Here is a 19,175-nt window from a genome sequence, read left to right as displayed (position 1 = left end):
ACTGTATTGCTGTGGGGCATTGCTTGGAATTTGCTTCAAAATACCTATGCTGTGGTGCAGGTTGAAGGGGGAGGGCTAACCAGGGAAAGCAGATAACTGTTTACAGCTGTCTGATTCATGATGAGGGCATGGGAGGAAGTGGGTCATTTTATATTTGCCTCTGCGGGAGTGGGAGAATTGGTGGCTTTTAAAACAGGAAAAAAGTCTGGGTCCAGATCTTCAGGCCTCTTTGGAAGCTTTTGTGTTGTAGCCTCTTCTCTCAAATCTTTCCCACTGTTTCCACAAGGCCCAGGTCACCTCAAGTTGGGCACTGAACACTAGTGGACACTTATGACCTTAATCTCTCTGTGCTTCAGTTCTCCATCTGTAAAATCGGGCTAATACCCACTCACTTCACAGGTGAGCTAAATTCCTTACTGTTTGTGAAGCACTCAGACACTGCAGCGATGAGAAAAGCTCAGGAGGTCATTATTAATTCTGTCTCTGGAGCAGGGTTTGAATAGGGAGCAGTAAATAAGATCTGGGGGCACCCATTGAACAGTGAGAAAACAAAATATTGAACAGCTGCTCACACAATGAGCACTGTCCCTCCTGTGCCCTGAATGAGGCAGGGAGCCTGTGGAGAAATAGTGTGTGACTGGAAGCAAAGACTGCATCAGAATGCATACACAAAAGGGGGTCAAATTTAAGTTGCATGGATAGACCTTAATACTGGTATTTCCTCAGTGCTCGACTTTGCAACCTTAACGTTCTTTCAGTGTAATATTTGTGTGTGCAAGAAATACATTGACCAATAGATCCCTGGGACATGGAACTGGGAACATTTCTGAAATCAGGTAATCCAAGAGACCATTTTTGTGAGCTATAAACACTGGTTCCCTTCCCTTGTATTCATATGCAGAGTTCCCACGCAGCTCTGTAGAGACTCACAGATCACCACAGGCTCTTGTGTGATGTACTGAGAGTTAGCCACACTTTCCATGTAGTGGCTCCTTCCACAAGTTATGAAATCACCAAGCTAAGTCCATCTCCCTGGGTTACATTTACACACAGACAGCCTGCCAACAGGACTGTGGAAAACCATTTATTTGGACAAACTCTTGACGTGGAGACATTTCAGTAAAACAGGCATAAAATAAAACTAACTGGTAAAATGGATCTTGGTTACAGAGTAAAATAGACTGCAACATTGACGTCATCAACGGCATTTCTTTTCGAAACACATGATTTCATAGCAAGAGCACCACTGGGAACACTGAATGAAACTTCTCCAAGCCAATCCACATCTTTAGCGTGGTCTTGGCAATTACCGTGTAAACATATAGGGCAGACATCACCCAGGTAGAGATAGCACCTTAGCTTGTTATCATATCTTATAGGGCCTGATCCCAAACCCACTGAAGCTAATGGGAATCTTTCCATTGACATCACTGGATTCTGCATCAGTATATACTACAATGTGCCTTGACAGATTTTCTAAAGGATACTTTGGAACGTAACAGATCATAAGATCACTGATGGGATTTACAGCTTTGTTACATGGGAATGACATTAGGTAGCACAGGAGCACTGTTACCTTGTTCTTCCACTGTTTTCCCCTCTGGCTATTCTCCAACTCTTTTTAAGTCAATAGGTCCAATGTGATTGGATTTATGCCCCGTTGAATCCCATTGATATGGATGGGGGTGGATGGGGGCCAGACAGTGCTGCGCTGTGCTCCATCACCTCCACTACTGCCCTGGGAGATATGGATGTGCTGAACAGAGTCTAACTCCATGGCACTGAGAGCCGTTTGCACTTTGGACCCATCTCCGGCACCGAGATGCTGAGGATGGTTTTAAAGCCCATTCGTCCCCCACTGGAGCAGGAGATGTAAAACAAACCTGCCAGCCATGACCATGATCCTACCTGTCTATTGGTCAGAGAGATGTTGGCACTTTAAAGTTTAACCTTAAACACGGCATTGGTGAGGCCCCTGGAGAACGGGGCAAGCAAAGAGCTTTAATTTGAATAAAGAAAACCAAAAATCGGTATGTAAAGTGTGTGATCAATCTTGTAAAACCGGGCAAGTTCTTAGTGGTCTTCGTCTCATCAGTCTAATTCGCCCCAGGGATCTGTATGTGTTCTGGAGGCTAGTAGCTAGGCTGCCCCTGGGCTTGTCTGCTGGGGGGACTCAGAGGGTGGGGAAGGCAACTCAGACCCAAGGGGATGAAAAGGGAGCTCCAAGCAGGGGCAGGGGGTTGTGCACAGACAGACTCTGGCACTATGGCTTTATATATAAACACAAGTTCATCAAGAATATTGCTAACTTTTTCATTTTTAAGAGACGCAAAGCATACACAGCCTGTCCTCTGGGTTGCGGGAGGTCCTCCCTGCCACTCAATTCTCAGTAGCGACCTTCCTGGAGACTTTTTGGTAGAAGACACCTTGCAGCAGGGAGTTGTAGTCAGGCATTCGGAAGAGATGGTTCGCCTCATAGGCCACATTTTGCTCTTTGGTCTTCCCAGTAACAAGGGCCTGGAGGTTGGACTCGTGGGCTTGGCTGCCTATCGCCAGCACGTATATCGTAATGTCCGCCCGCTGAGCCTCCTGCACTGCCTTCTCTATGTCATTTCTTGTGATCCCTTGAGAGTTGCCATCTGATAGGATCAGTACCCTTTTGTTGGCGCCGACCCGGGAAGACTGCCGGTACAGGTTGGTGACGTACCGGAGGGCGGCATTGACATCTGTGGCATCATTAAGGAACTCCATGTCATCAATCATTTTGGCGATCTCTGTGTAGTTCTGCAAAAACTGTGCCTCTATTCTCTGCTGGTTCTTGCCGCTGTACTGGACAACGGAAACGCGCACAGAGTCCTCCGAAGGCATGTGCGCTGTCAGGAACCGCTCCACCTGCCGCTTCACAAACTTCTTGGTGAGCTCAAAGTTCTGGCTCCCAACGCTGGTGGAGCTGTCCACCAAGAGAGTGATGTCAGCTGGCCCTGTGAAGTTGACTGCATAGAGAAAGTTTCTTTGTTATTACATGGCTTATCTTCCTTAATTGCTCCCCTTCCCCATCAGAGTCCAGTGGACTCATTGGTTGTCTCTGGCTTCCTGCTACTGAAGACTCAATGAATTTGGAGTCTTTGCCTCTATGCTCTTCAATCTATGCTTCCCTGAGTTTCATCTCACACTTTATCTTGCTCTTTTCTATCGGCTTCTCTCGGGTGGATTCTCAGGTCTGTATGTTGCTTGAAAAACCTATAGTCCCTTGTCATTTAAACACACTAGGCTGTTTTCCTTGCCCTCCTGCTTCCTTTTTTGTCTAGGAGTGTGAATGCCTTCTGGGGCTCTGATTCGTTTGATCTAGCAGCCTCCACGCTGAGTCTAAGGATTTTTTTTTACTTACTTTTAGCTTTAGGGTGTTCTGGATTAAACTCCACATTAAAAAAAAAAATCCCCTTTTCTAAAGTTTACTGTCACTGTGCTAATTTCGGTACCTTTCCCTCCCCAAGAATTCCAAACTTAATTCCACCGTGGTCATTATTACTCCGTGGTTCAACGATGCCTGCTTTTTGAAGCAACTTCTGGGTGTCACTTAGGACTAAACCAAGAATGGCCCCTCTAGTCAGAGTTCTAGCTGTTCTGGAGGCAAATATTCAGTCTACTCTAGCCCTTACTCCACTGTGTCATTTGTCCAGCGCGTCTGTGGATAGTTGAAGTCCTCCATTATTACTGTTGACTTAGTTGCCTCTTCCTCACCCCTGTGTGCTCTCCACCCAGGCCAGCAGTACAGCCCGGCAAGCCTAGATTCATTTTTTGGACTCAGAAACAGATCCTACTGTGTGGTCCTCTCCACTCAGAAACTGTATCTCAGATTCTCGGCACAGTGCTAAGCCCCCACCTCTGCGCCCCCACATGCCCTCCTTCCTGGGCTGCCTCTCACGAGGCGGAAATACTCACTTGTGCAGCTGTAGTCTGGACATTTCTTCTCTGCAAGAGAAACAAGCAAAACAAACCACCTTAAATCATTCCCCTCACTCAGGAAGGGTATTTCTTGTCTAGACACCAGGCCGATGGTATCCTCCTGGCACCCCGGGATTAGAACATTCAGTCTGTGCAGGGCACCATCCCTCAGAGCTCCACCCAGAACTCAGCATTGATAGCCAGATTCGCAGGAGAGGGCTGGGGCTCCCTGCAGCACACCCAACGCCCATTAGTCACAGTGCTATTGCCAGATGCCCCAGGATGGCTCTCCCTGATGGTAGTGGAGCCACCAGGGCAGTTACCCCACGTTTGATTGCACGGTGCCATGCTGGATTTCACGGGCATGCAGGAAGCGACTCTCAGCACCACTGCTAGATGCTCCAGTTCTTCTGCTCCCTGTAAAATCCGGGAGGTCTGGGTGGTGGAGAGTGAACACCACAGCTTGTCTCTGTGGCTAGGTGGCAGTGACTGATCCTCAGGGACAGGCTGGGTGCCCAGGAATGACTCAGGGAGGGGCCACGCTGCGAGGTGCAGCTCCCTCTGTTCCCAGAGGAAGCCGAGCGTGTGTCTAGCTGTGTACGTACCAGGTGGCAGTGCCAATGAAACTAGGGAGTGGGCATTGTCAGAGCAGATGGGGGAGTGGCGGGCAGGGCCTCGTCTTGAGACGGGAGCTCTCCACTAGATCTAGAAATGGGTCTCAGGAGGGGCTGAGGTGTCCCAAGTCTGAGGGCAGCAGAGAGATTACAGGATCACCCCAACCCCACAGCCACATTAGGGTACCTGGACTGCAGAGCCGATGTCTAGAGTAGGCCAATACCAGCCCCCATCAACAAATGGGCACGGAAGGACCATAAGGCCCTGACATTTCAACCATGATTTCCGGGAGGACTTTATCACAGCCTCCAGTTTTGTGCCTGTGTTTTTAACCTGCAATTAACTCTAGGCACATTCGACAGCACTTGGGCAGGTAATTGCCGGATTTACTGGTAAATCACAGTGCTGCGATGCCTTATTTGTACTGCGGTAGCGCTTAGAGCCTTGACTAGCTTGAGGCCCCCCTGTGCATGAATGTATGAGACAGTCATCAGATGGCACAAAAAGGCAGGTACCTAATTGGAAAGTGCTTCTGAATCTCAGGGTCTAACTGCAGTGCTCATCCTGCCAGTGTCGTGTATTGTAAGAGGGCCACTGTCTGCTAAAACCTCCCTTGGCTGGAGAGAGGCTGGCAATTTGGAAACATCCAAAGATTCTTGTTATTGATTTACCCAAAGTCCGAGACAATGGTAGAATCCCTCATTGATCTGACTCCTGAATCGCCTCCGTTCCCCTGACTTCAGAACACAGGCTGCTCCCTTTCGGAATAACAGCTGAGAACATGATCAGCTGGGACGTGATCAGGGCCACCACCGCTCCAAACAATCAGGCTGTGACCACCCCTCCCCCATTAGCCCCCCCGTTCCCATTGTGTATTGCCCCCCGTGTCACTTCTGGCTCTCCAGCAACACTACAGATAGGTAAGCAGCATGTGGGCACCATCCCACAGCAAGGCTCAGCTGGGTCACAGCAACGCCAGCGGAGGATGGTCACCCACCTCGGCAGATATATGAGGTCACGTTCTGGAGGAACGTGTCATCCAGCAGCTCAGCGTAGTTGTCCCTTTGAACAGACAGTCCCGGGCGGTAGGATGTGCCTTCACAAGCAATGACACCGAGCTGCTCCGAGTTAGGGGATGCTCGGAAGATGTCACCTATGCCCAGGGAAACAACCTACAGGACAAGCACAGATTTGTTACTGGGGTTTAACGGGTTGGTTGTCACTCTGTCTCTCTGTACTGCGGTGGTGCCCAGGTGCCTTCAGTCAGGCTCCGGTTCCCACTGGGCCAGCTGTGGCATGAACTATATGAACATGAAGAGTTTTCTAATGAAGATGACCAGCAGACAGGCAGGAAAGAGGGGTGTGATCCCAACACACACATCACATACACACCAGTAGACGTGATTAATAGATAAGTGCTCATCAGTTGCACTGACACTAACTCTCCCTGTCGTGGTGGTTCGCGCTAGCGTGCTCTGGCACCAGGAGCGCAGGCATCAGCTGCACCACGTCTGCCTAGACAGTCGCTACTGCTCAGAGCAAGGCTGCCCTCTTCTTCTAGGGACCTCCCTTCTCGGGAAGCGCCAGCTAGCCTCAGGCCCGGGCTCGCCTACCTGGGTGTTGATTTCACAGAGCGAGGAGAGCGGGGTGAGGTCCCGCAGCGTGTCAGACCGTCCGTCTGTGATGACGATGGCCACCCTCTTGTCGGAGGCAAACCGCGCCAGCAGTTTCTCCTTGGTGAACTGAAGGGCTTCCCCAGTGTAGGTGCCACCCGCTATCCAGTTCAGATTCTTCACGGCCCTGCAAGCAAGTGGCAAAGGGAGGTCAGCGCGAACAGGCCCTAGTCCTAGACAATCCTCCCCCCCTAAATCTTCAGAAGTCAGATGAGTTCACAGCTGGGAATGAGCTGCTTTTGTGGCTGATGAGCTGGTATTACAGGACAAGAGGGGTTTGCTGGGCTGCTTCATATTTCATGGCTAAATCACCAGCGAAAGCAAAGACTTCTGCTCCCAGGTGGAAAGGACTGTTCTGCTGTTGAACAGGTCTGCCGGCAAATGCGGTGTGCTTGGTCAGTCAACCTAGCAGATGCAATCCACTTGCACACATGAGGCGCTTGCATCCCCTTGGAGGGGACCCACACTCTGTTCTCACCACTGCATGCATTTAGACACCCAGTCACTTAATCTGGGACAGCAAGTAGGGGTTTGGCCTCCACTGGCACAACTCCTTGCATCCACACCACTGAGAGGGCTTTATAGACCTATGTAGTCCGTACATGCCAGCCAAGGGCATAATCTCTTGTAAATGGCTTGTGATATGACGAAGAGCTGAGCACTTGTGGAGATGGACACCGCTCAGAGCTCACTGCAGGATGGGATTGATTGGGTGTGTTGTCAGGCCGAGCTAAGGAGAAATACAGTCGCTAGGGACTGTGCACAAGTGAAGGAAATAGCATGCCACCCACCTCTGACCATCACTCGTCTCAGCACATTGGGACAGGCCCTCCAAAGCCCCGCTGCTGACTCTGGGTACGTCTACACAGGGCTGCGACACACCCACAGTTACGATGCAATTAGCGTGTTGCTGCTTATTACAGCAGCAGGACTCAGTGATGCAGGACCCAGGCAGTGCTACGTGCAGGACAGTAACTGGCGCTGGTCTCTGAGCGGCTGACTGAAGCCCACTCCCAGGCCTATAGACTTACTCCTTCAAGGCTCCGATGTTGTTAATGTTGGCATCGCCCATAGCCACCAGCTCCTGGGTGTTGTCATGGCTGTACTGTACGACACCCACTCGGGAATCCCCAGGTTCAAACTGTTGAGCAATGGTGAGACATGAATGGAAGTTGTGACCAAGGCAGGAATTTTCTGTCATATATGTATGAGTTATCGGCATGACTCTGTACCTATCACCTGGGGGCCCAGGGAAGCTGCTCGTCCGATATTAAACTGGACAGTCCTCTTCTCTTCCAGTACTGGGACAAAATAGGACATGGTTTTGTCCGGTATTGGATGGGGTCACCACTTCACCCCCTCTGGCTCTTAAAAATCCCTCCCCCCCACAGGGTGAGCGTACACACACTGACACACCAGTGGACAGGGGCAGGCCCACGCTGTTCCCGGAAGGCCCCGAATGTCCGGTTTTCCAGGGACGTGTGAGTGGCCCCCCTACCTTGGCATCCATTGGAGGGAAAGAATTTGTGTTCTCCGTAGGCCATGGGAGATCAGCCTAGGGACTTGAGACACAGAGCCACTAGGACTGGCTGGCTGGAATCAGCACGTGTGACTCAACAACCCTCCAGAGACAATGGGAACCCCAAGGACTGACGATTAACTCCTCGCTGCAGATGCAGCTGAACATGGGAACACAGCCCAGCTGAGTCTGGAGAACAAAGAGGTGTAGAGCTGAGCTCTCAGGGTACATGTACACCGCAAAGAAAAACCCGCGGCTGGCCTGTGCCAGCTGATTCGGGCCTGTGGGGCTTGGGCTGCGGGTTTCACTGCTGTGTAGACTTCCGGGATTGGGCTGGAGACCGAGCTCTGGGACCCTCCCACCTTGCAGGGTCCTAGAGCCTGGGCTCCAGCCGAGCCCGGTAGTCTACCCAGCAGTGACACAGCCCCGCAGCCCGAGCCCCACAAGCCTGAGTCGGTTGGCAGAGGCCAGCTGTGGGTGTCCGAGAGACACCGGCCTCACCTGGAACTGACAGACAAAGAGACAGAGAAAGGAAACCAAGATGGTTCCTACAGCTGCATGGCTCAAGGGAGCACTGGCGTTAGTCAGTACGGATGATGTCTAACCTTTGCTTCTCTCTGCTAAGCATTGGGTTCTGTAGCCAGGTGCCCAACAGATGGTGTCCTGGTTTTGAGAGGGCTGCCTGGTGTCACTGCAAATAGGCCCTGGGAGCCCTGTGCCCAAAGGAGGTGGGAAACAAGCCTCTGGCAGGACTCTGGCGTGGCTGGACTCACTGCAGGGAGCCACGGAGAGCAACAAGGATTGCTGGCACCCAAAGGCCCAGTTTCAGAGCTGTGGAGGCCAGGGCCTGCTCCATGGAACTGTGTGGGTCCTTAGGGCCTGGCACACTAAACAGGTCACAGGTTACAGGCTGGGGCATGGACCAGACCCTGTGGATCTGTGACAAACATCGTCAACCACATGTTAGCGAGAGGGTAATGCATCCCGGGGCCCACAGGCAGCTCAGAAAGACCCTATTTTGTGCCTGAAGTGCCTAGAGATGCTGTGGCCTGCTAAAAAAGCCCCTACACATCATCACTGACCCAGAATGAGTGGAGGGAGGGTCCCACTTCCAGGCCCATCCCCTGCTTCTGGGGAGGAGAGGGCTCGCCGTTACAAGTCCAGGTCTATACTCAGCAATGGGATCTCCCCTCCTAGCCTTCTCCGTTTTGTTCCAGCTGGACTCAGTGTAGGAACAGATGGAGGTGGCCGGGAAGGGCAATAAACCACCTTTGTGCTTCCCTTAATCTTAGCCAGGCCCCAGCATAACTTAGAGCAGCTTCGGACAGTGTTTTTGCATCCACTCGGCAGCCACAAGCTCCTAGAGGCCACGGTGGCGGCTGAGAGTGGCTTCAGCACAGCAGCACTCTTCCCAAGCTCCTCTCCCAGGCACTGCCCCGGCACTTACCGGGACGTAGGCTTAGGAGCTTAACTGCATGAACCCATGTTTGAACATCTCGGCCACAAGTGTATTAGCTAGGGAGCTTTATAGACTCAAAGGGAGCTGGAACGGAATTCCCCGTTCATCTAATCCGGCCACCCAGAGAGCGTTCCTCAGAACAAGTCCCCTAAGAATTGGCTATTCTGAGGCAAGGAAGACAAGCCCATGGCAAAGGGTTCTGGAGAGTGCAGGATTGGTATGTTGTATTAGGAGCTTCCACTGCCGCTGCTCTGCTCAGCTGGGCAGGAGCCCCCTGTAGTTACATGTTATTTACCAACTGAGCCTTATGTTGTCAGCATACAAGTGAGGAGCGTTTGCCTGGTGTGTGTCTCTGCCCCGTGTGAGGTGGCTCAGTCCTCCATTCTGCGTGGGAGGGAGATTTGTACCTGCCGCTGTGCGCACAGTCCATGTCCCCTTGAAAACTCACCTTCACACGCTCATCTTTGCTCAGCCTGTCAATGACTTTAATGATGAAATCCTTGGCAATCTGGAAGTTCTGCAGGCCGATGCTCTCCGAGCTGTCCAACACGAAGAGCACGTCGATGGGGCCGCATTTACATTCTGCAGCAAAGCACAGACCCAGAGGGATGTGGGTTAGACAGCCTGGCTGCTTTGACACAGCCTAGTGCAGCTTGCACGAGCCCGTGGAGTGACAGCTGGTGTCAGTCCATAGTGACGCGCTCGCTTTGCTAACAGAGAAGATGTAGCCCAAAAGCAAGCAGCAAAATCACCACACGTAGGATTGGAGATTTAGTTAGCTAGTTATTCCTTTTGATTTCCCCATGGCCTCTCCTGACCTTTAAATGTTCTACCCAGCTTATTAAACACACAGGCAACATTTCAAAGAGCTCAAACTGCACTAACCAGGTCCCTTACAATTCTCATTTCTTCCAGCTACTTAGCTCAGAAGAGACAGAGGTGTAGGTTGTGGGTGAGTCTGATTCAGCTAGCTCTCCTCCAAGCCCCGATCTCAGCTACAGATTGACTGGGCCATCTGGGTTTGATGGGGAAGCTCCACCACTGGAAAACAATTTTCCTCAGCCACCCCCACACCCCTGGTGTCTTTGGGTTCCTAAACCACTCCATCAAGACATTGTAAAGGGAAGTGAAATGGCAACTCCCTCATCCTAGGGAAGGGAGGAGAGGGGAGGGGAGGAGGCAGCAGATCTGGATTTACAACATGTGCAGAACTGCTGTCTCTTTCAGTACAGAAATGGTGGGAAAACGTCTCCCAGAGCATTGCTGGCCATGGGTCATCTGGACAGTTATCTTCTAGAGATACAGCCAGACGCACTCTGGCCTCCTTATTGCGAGAGCCGGAGGCCCTCAAGCTTTCCCTGCTACAATTCCTGCTTGGGTCTGAGGCTGTGTTCTCTGAGCTCTTTCGACACGACCAGATTGAATTGCCTGGCTAGTTACTGTGGCTTCGGGTACTGGAGCAGGAAGGAGGTGGGATGGAAACGAGCAAAAGAACCAGGAAACATTCCCAAAGAGTTTGTAAAGTGACACTCACCACAGCAAGCTGGAAGAAAGGGAGAGAGAGAGAATGTTAAAGCAGAGTGAACTGAATGTCCTTCCACCCAGTAACTCAGTGGAGCTACCATGAGCTGCCATGAAATATTACAGCATGAGTGATGTACACAAGGACACAGCTAAATTACAATGTCTCCATTCACGGAGGCTTCCCACACATGTGGTACATTTAAAAACATCTCCTAGGTTCAGAACGCACACGTTCAGCATCAGGCCTCAGCACCAGCTAGACAAGAGGGGTTTCAATGAAAAGATTGATGAGCCTCAGGGAATGTGCGTGGAGAATATATTACTACCAGATGAAACCCAAACAGAATCTTTCAGGAAGTATCCAAACACATGTCTGCGATTCGGTGGACTGGCCAATCATTTTCTAAACAGAAGAGGAAGTTTTAGAATAGACTGTGTACAAGGAATGCTGCTTACCTGTGCTAAATACGGGCTGGGAAATGTTAGTTCAAATTTAAAAACCCCATGCAGTCACCATGCACTGAAAACTTGCCCAAACACTGTCGATAGCGTCTCTTATCACATTCTGAAGGGTTGGATGCATTAGGTATTAGAAGGTTTGAAACAATTTATTTGGCCAAGTTCCTTTCCTAGATACAGTGATTTATTACTTTAAACAACATAAATAAAGGACAAACCCAGACCGATTACGTAATTGTCAGTCAGAGTGCAGAGTGCAAACTCAGCTCCCCGGCTGGCCAGGTAACTGAGCACTGCACGCACGGCAAACAGCATCATACTCCCCGGTGGTCACAGTAAGAGACGTTCAATTCCCTTTTTTAATGAAAAATATTAAGGGCTTGATTTTCAAAGTCAGATGCAAGACTGCATTCAAAAATACATGCAGAGATGTGCACATAATTTGTATGTGCAGTTACTAGGAGCACGCACAAATTCAGTGTTTGCACATGCAATTCAGGTATTTGCATGTGTCTCACTGGCCACCACCAACTATCTGATTTGCACATGCAGTTGCAAAAGTGGTATGTGTAAATTACACATGCCTTTGCACACGAGGCATTAAAAATCAAGCCCTGACAGTCTGGGTGGCACAGGGCTTGCCTTATGGAGGGCCTGCATTTTCAGATGCTCTCCCAGCTGAAGATAGTGTTAGACCCCCCAGAGGACTGAGTTGCCAAACCCTCAGTCAGTTGGCATGTTGGATGGGAATGGTGCCTGCTTCTCCATCTCTGACCCTTCTGCAGTGACTAGTCCCATGGTTCATTGTGGGTGAAAAGTGGCAGAAGCTGGTATCACTGTGGGTGACTCCTTGACAAGGTAGCGATGCCTAGATTTTCCACCCGTGCCATTTCACTCCGCCCCTGATGAGTGGAGGACGAGGGACTGAAAGCAGGGCCCTCACACCCCAGTGCTGTCAGGGGACTGGCTGGCACACCAGGATGGCTGACCTGCCATCCTGGGGTAGTTCTCAGTCTGCTTTGGGCATAGGAGAGGTTCCGAGCTGAAATGCGCTGAGTAAATGGGCTTTGGGCTCTACTGTTGCAGCACACGGACTGTCAGAGTTTCTGCAGCCACTGCCCCTACTCAGGGGAGGGCTTCTGAACTGCAGGGTCCACCCAGAGACAGACACACTGGCCCCATGCTCCCTTCAACCCCAGGGGAACAGAGCTGTGCTCTGCAGTGCACTGGGGTGGGCAGCATGGCCTCATGGGGCAGCACAGCCCCTCAGGAGCAGGGCATGCGCCACGCTTCCCTGGGCTTTGCTCAGGTTTTCACCTGTGAAAAAAATCTCAGGCAAGCATCTGTTTCAAAAGTTTCTCTTTTTCCACAGGGGTTTCCCTGCAGCAACACCAGCCGTCGCATGAGCTTGTCTGGCAGGTCACTACCCAGTAGCCAGTCCCAGATCAAGGGCTTGCAGGTGGCTAGCTGGCTTGGCAGGCTGCCTGCCTTCCCAGACCGACCAGGAGGGGGATACTCACAGCACATTTTCATTATGATGTCTAAAATTTCACATTCCTGAAAAGAAAGGAAAAGAAACGCTGAAGGGCCTCATTAGTGTACTAAAAATTGATGAATCTCTGTGAAATCGCAGTCAAAGGCTGCCAATGCTATTACTTCGGGCACATGTCATGGAACCCATATTGATACTAGGGGGTGAGGTATATGCTTGTGTCCTCCTCAGTGGGAGGAAACCCAGGCCCTTACATCTACGTGAACGGCTGGGCCCAACAAAACACAGGGCTTCAGACGGGTAGAAAAGACCGATTGGAATTACTGGGAGGGCATGCAGGGAGGAAGACACAACTGGGTTTGGCCTCCTTCTGGCTACATCCTGGAGTTTATACAGCCCTACTGGGGACTTGCCCTGCACATGCTGCTGTCTAAGAACCTGCTAAAGGAATATGGTTCCCCTCAAGCCCTAGCACAGGGCAGCTGAAAGCAAGCGGTGCACACAATCGGTGTCACTCACATCTGGTCCTGGAGGCCCTGGGGGTCCGGGAGGTCCCTGTCAAACAAAGCAGTGAAAAGACGGGTAAGAGAGGAGCCAAAGCTGTCTGCAGTTATCTCCGGACTATCTGCTGTTAAACAACACAGAGCAGAGTCTGGAAAAGTAGAGTCGCTTCCAGGACTCAGCCGCTGGAGCTGAGCTTTGAGCAGGTCCATCGGCCTGTCTGAGCAGGCCCATGGAGCCAAGCCATAAGGTAAATCATCAGAAGCACTTTCCCAAACCACTCCAGCTGCGTAATGTGGCAGCTCCCAGCTTCCATGCACCAGCCTTATCCACGTTCGCCAGACGAGGCCAGAAACGCACTGCTAAAAATAGTGGAGTTTCTGCGGAGGAGGGAATGTCCCCTCCATCTCTGTCAGAGCCATGGCAGCCTCTCTCTCCCCCTGACATCAGAGCCAGTGGCCAGGTAGGGCTGGGCATGCTTCCGAGTCTGGTGGTACCACTCTGCCAGTGGCCAGAGCCTGACCGCTGAGCAGCAGCAGCCCCTCCCGCTACCCCGGGGCAGGTCACTGGCTAGCCTTCCCTGCCCAAGGGCTGGGCTCCTGTGGGAACACCAATGGGAATTAGCTCTCCTGTTGTACAAACACAGGAGAGACAAGGCTGTGCAGATCAGCTCCATGCGGGGGTACAGTGCTGACCTCCCCATGCCACCTCGCGGGCCGCACTGCAAGAGCCTGGGCTCCACTCAGGACCTTGCAGCGAGAAGACATTTGGGGCATTTGTTATCTCACTATAAAAACCCACCTCTGGGCCCCATCAGTGCTGGGGCTCCATGGGCGCCGGGGCCACAACCACCAGCATTCAGCTTTGGGAGAGTTTTGCTCATTTTCCCAGGAGGGCAGGGCAGTGCGGAGTCGGGCCCTCGGCTCCTGTCACCCTCCCACAGGCTGTATTTATCAGCTGGGCTCAGATGGCCTAGTGAAGGCATGGTCTGCATTATAGCATTGGCTAATTCAGGCAATGGTCTATAGTCCATTTTCACTGGTCTCCATCTGAATTCTCCTCTTCAGTAGAGAATTTGCTTGCCCAGAGGAAAAGGAGACATTTATTTTCCCCATCAGAGTCAGTGTGAGGTTGCCATAGGCACATGAGGAGTGGAAAACTGAACTGGATGTGTTTGGGCATGTGAGGTATAACAGTGGGCCGGCTGTGAGCTGTCGCTGCAGCAACATGGTAGAATTCATGCACAACGTACAGTTAATGCTGGGTGGGAATTTTCCACTGGGATGGTTTTCTCTGAGGGAAAATGTAGTTTCTGCTTCACTGAAATGTTCTATGAGAAAATTTCAACTTTGCCAAAACCCACTGATTTTCTGTTGCAAGTAATGTAACAAACTATTTTGTTTCTGAGAGGTTCAACCCAAATTGAACATTTCATTTTGCTGACCTGACCCAAAGCATTTCATTTTGAGTCCGTTCAACATTAAACTACATTCCTTATTGTGGTGTATTGCCTCCTGGGAGTTGTATTTCGAGCCCCTATTCTCTCCTAAGGGTGGGGCTCGCAGGAGGACCTCTCTTATGAGGCAATGCAGACTCTCCACTGACTAAACTGTGTGGTATATCATTGGAGTCACATGACTGTGGGTGCATCATGGGAGCTGTAGTGCAACCAGGGGAATGGCCCATAGGGGATAATGGAGGCATCAGGCTCCCAAACGACAACTCCCATGAGGCAATGCGCAAAAATGGTGAAACTTGGTTTAATGTTGCACTGAAGTATTTCTAGTTAATTTGCAAACTGAAACAAAATGTTTCTATTTTGGGAATGTCTCAATGGTTTGTTTTGATTGACAATCCTGGAAAGAAATGTTTAGACAGTTCTGAATCAAAAATTTTCAGAATAGTTTGTTTTGTGAAAAATGTTGATATTTCAATATTTCGTCACAATTTGGGACGCAAACAATTGTTGCAATATTGGAATTTCCTGTGGGACCGACACCCAGCACCGCTTCGAATGTCTGTTATAGAGTTCCTAGAGCTCTGTCACTGCCCAGGGCTTCAGGAGCTGACAACCGGGATCAAAACTGGACACAACAATCTCTGTCAAACTGGCCTGCAGTTCACCACAAGCGGGTCAGAAGAGCAGATCAGAAAGCTCCCAGTGGCCCTAGTCCTCGGTGCTCTGTCCCCTCCAGTCTGCTGTGTTACTTACCGGGGGGCCTTCAGGGCCTCGGTAACCCTTGGACCCTTTAGGACCTGAGGGACCCGGGACGCGATTCTGGAAGAAAAGAACGTGCCATTACCGAGGGACGGGACTGCAGTGGCATTGTCAGCTCTGCTGGATTACAGGGATCATTCGCTGGACTTCGGGAGCTATCACTGACTTTGGCCCCACACATCACCCACGCTCTTAGCATGCAGCATTATTATTTCAATTAAATGATATGTGAGTTCTGTTGCCAACTCAGAAATACACCAAAACTTTTGAAAGATCACTGCAAAAGCTCTGAGTCTGGAGTGTTTTTTTTTTAAACCAATGGCCAAACTATGGCTGCTGGAGCCCATTTCCAAAGAAGGCCAGCATATTACCTACAGGACGCCTTCTTTACTGGCAATGGAGAGCACTGACACTAGTAGATTGAAGCACATGGGTGACACAAGTTGTGTCCCTGTCAGTTACTATTGTGCTGCTAGAAAATGTGGAACAGACTAACACCAACATGGCAAAGTTCAAGTTATACCAACAGGAGCATGAACGAATTAGGGCCAGTGCCTATATCTCTTGGTGCCACAAGTAACCCTTGTGCGAGTAGCCCCAGTGAAGACAGCGAGGTTACTTGAAGGAGGAAGGGGGGCAGGACTGGCTCTTCAGCTTTCCCAGCATAACCTCGGACTACACTCGATCAGCCAAACTGTTGAAGTCAAATTTGCAAAAGCACATTGCCCCCAAATCAGTCTGCCGGACAGCAGCTGCACCAATCTTCACCAATGTTTAGCCCAGTGCAATTTGAAATTGCAGAGTTATTGATTCATGAGAGGTGAGGTTTATAACCAAACTAAGCTGTAGCACCAAAGGCCCATGGCAGTAGGATTAAAGCTACTTGATAACTTCCACAGTGAAAAACAAGTCACAAGAGGGCAGATCCATGGGAGACACCAGTCCTGGCTGTAGGAGGTCTCCTAGTAAATCTGGCAAGTCCGATGCGGCCAGCAGGCCAGACGGAACTGTGTGTGTATTTTGAAATGATTTGCACATGTCCTCTGGGCCTTGGAGGGGTTCCTCTTAAACACCCGCAGAGAAATAGTGGCCACAGCTAGGGCGAAGGCTCTGCTCTCTGAGCCTGGACATTTTCTTTCTGGCCAGGCTGCTTTCTGAAGCTTGTCCTTAGAGATGGAAAACAGGCTCCATGGGGGAAAAGCAAATGCAGATGAAGCACGATCTGCTTTCTCTGTCCTGCCCACGGCTGGGAGCGAAGGGGCCCTTGGGAGAGGGGCTGCCTGGCTATTGCTGAGCTCCTGGGCTGAGCACCCTGTCGGCACGCAGCCAGCGTTAGCGCTTTCACCTCCAGTGCTTTCTAATCTCTGGCTCGGGGATTACGAGACGAGCTGCCAAAGGGCCCCAGATTGTGCTGACTGGGCGTGTGGAGCTTGTCACAAACCAACCTTCTCACTGGCCTCTAAATCCATAAACACCCCCTGCCATGTCCAGCTTGCTCCTGATGGGCTGAATTTCAGTTTCTGCGGGGGCTGCTGATAGTTAGTCTAGCAGCCCAAGGGATAGCTACCTTCAGCTCCTCACATTGACCCCTGGCTCTCAACCTTTCCAGATGACTGTACCCCTTCAGGAGTCTGATTTGTCCTGTGTACCGCCTGGTTTCATGTCACTTAAAAACGACCTGCTTATAAAATCAGACATAAAAATACAGAAGTGTCACAGCCACACTATTACTGAACAATTGCTATTCTCTCATTTTTACCATATAATTATAAAACAAATCCTTGGAATATAAATACTGTACTTACATTTCAGTGTATAGTGTATGTAGAGCAGTATAAACAAGTCATTGTATAAAATTTGAGTTTGTACTGACTGCGTTAGTGCTTTTCATGTAGCCTGTTGTAATACTAGGGAAATAGCTAGATGAGCTGATGTACTCCCTAGAATATCTCTGTGTATCCTCAGGGGTACATGTACTCCTGGTTCAGAACAACTGGCCTGTTCACATTGATGGCGCATCAGCAAACACAATGGGCCATGGAAGAAGCTTATCTCCACCTGATGAACTTTCCTGTGGATGTTCTAGCTAGGATATGGGTAATGGCTTTGCTATGAATGGCTGGGCAGGCAGCAGCTGCGGGTTACGAGGGGTTCGTACTGCTTCACGGTTCTTCACTCACAAGTGCTTGGAAAAGTTCCACTTGCACTGGGGTACCTGAGGACTTAGACCGCACGGCAATGTTCCCAGCCACTGCCCAGAAGAGAGAGCAGGACTCTACCTGCTTCTGGGTCACAGGGCACTCGGTGTATGGCTAGCCAAGCCTGTCCTCCATCCACACCATTGGCATCAGCTCCAGAGCCCCTTGTTATCTGTCCTTTGCTCCAGGGAAGCGAACTAAAGAGGAATGCCTGACACCAGGGCTCCAGGCTGCATTTACAGTGTTGCTCTTATGGAAAACAAATCGAACAGATCTGGAGCTATTACCTCCCTGCCATCCTCCCCCATAAACCCTTTAACAGGATATTTACACATGGGCAAAATGTGCTCCTCAGACCGGGAAGCTTTACAGCAGTGCAGTAGGCTGCACCAAGAGTTTAGAACTGGAGCAAAACCTCTGTATTCCTCTGCCTGGTGGGAACGATTCAGCTTTAAAAAAAAAGCGAGATCAGCCTCATTCTGCACTCACATCTTCCCCAGCGTCTCCTACTTCTCCAACATCGCCCTTGGGACCAGGATAGCCTCTCAGGCCCTGAAAAATGACACCAATAACACTGTGAATTAAAAGCCAGGCATTAGATAACAAGCGTCCTCCCTAGCCTACAGTGAGTGTGAGAACAAGCTACCAGAGCAGACATCTCTGAGGAGTCACAGCTGGTCTTTATTCCTTGATGCTGAGTTACAATAAACGTGTGTCATCGAGATGGAGACCTTCTTTCTTGGCATACGTTACCATACAGCACATATGGAGGTAATCTTGTAACACGTACCAGCGGTTCCATCAGCTTTTGCGACCCCCTCCCCATGTTATTATGAGTTGCACCAGAAAGGGAAACCCATACAAAGCATATCTATAGCTAAAGATGCCCACACAGCACAGGTCCGGGGGTAGCAGGGGACATCCTACCTTTTGGAAACATGGACTTCGGGATGAGCAGGGCTGGCCAGCCAGCGTTTGGAAGCCCCTTTCAGAGCATGGTCAGCCAACAGGCTCTGGAGCCAACTGGCCAGTTGTGAACAATGCTAGGGGCCATAACCAGGATGCATTGCTCAGGCAGTTTTGTATTATATAACCCTGTAGGGGAGATGGAGGCAGACTTACTTTAGGACCAGGATCTCCTCTGTTGCCTGGATTGCCCTGAGAGGGAAGGGAAAACAGCATGTTAAATCAGAGGAATAGAAATACTGTTAAATTATTGTGTAACAAATAAGACTCACTGGGCAGCCCGGAGGACCATCTGTGCCATTTCCTGGAATGCCATCCGCTCCCTAGTGGGAAGAGCAAAAATAAGTGAGGTGTCAAAACCAAACCAATTAATTCACTTATCCGCATGTCACACTTTCCCTACCAGGCAGCCATTCACTCACAGCATAGTGTCCACACACTCTGCTATTCAACAGAGCTCACACCTTCTCACTGGGGTGGGACACTCGCAGGCCAGAACCCTACAACACTCCTCCTGGCCTTCTCCAGAGGCACAGTCATGATGAATAAGGTGAAAGTCCTCAATGATGGGCCAACTATCAATACATCCTGCTGGTTTCTCCCCTG

General features: G+C 50.5%; 1 protein-coding gene across 1 annotated transcript in view; it reads right to left on the bottom strand.

Annotated features, from left to right (window-relative positions):
* Window positions 1-2,379: 2,379 nt before the first annotated feature.
* COL6A1 (collagen type VI alpha 1 chain) overlaps window positions 2,380-19,175 on the bottom strand; it is a 66,266-nt gene continuing 49,470 nt past the window's right edge. The window contains exons 23-35 of the mRNA XM_065413623.1: window positions 18,842-18,892; window positions 18,726-18,761; window positions 18,093-18,155; window positions 15,400-15,465; window positions 13,206-13,241; window positions 12,715-12,751; window positions 10,746-10,754; window positions 9,660-9,793; window positions 7,265-7,374; window positions 6,174-6,360; window positions 5,558-5,732; window positions 3,943-3,972; window positions 2,380-2,993 (exon numbers count right to left, since the gene is read on the bottom strand). Of these exons, the coding sequence (XP_065269695.1) occupies window positions 2,380-2,993; window positions 3,943-3,972; window positions 5,558-5,732; window positions 6,174-6,360; window positions 7,265-7,374; window positions 9,660-9,793; window positions 10,746-10,754; window positions 12,715-12,751; window positions 13,206-13,241; window positions 15,400-15,465; window positions 18,093-18,155; window positions 18,726-18,761; window positions 18,842-18,892 (1,548 nt within the window). The remainder of the gene's footprint in view (window positions 2,994-3,942; window positions 3,973-5,557; window positions 5,733-6,173; window positions 6,361-7,264; window positions 7,375-9,659; window positions 9,794-10,745; window positions 10,755-12,714; window positions 12,752-13,205; window positions 13,242-15,399; window positions 15,466-18,092; window positions 18,156-18,725; window positions 18,762-18,841; window positions 18,893-19,175) is intronic.

Source organism: Emys orbicularis, chromosome 11, assembly GCF_028017835.1.
Source record: "Emys orbicularis isolate rEmyOrb1 chromosome 11, rEmyOrb1.hap1, whole genome shotgun sequence".
NCBI classification, from domain to species: domain Eukaryota; kingdom Metazoa; phylum Chordata; order Testudines; family Emydidae; genus Emys; species Emys orbicularis.
This window is presented reverse-complemented; position numbering and strand designations above follow the sequence as displayed.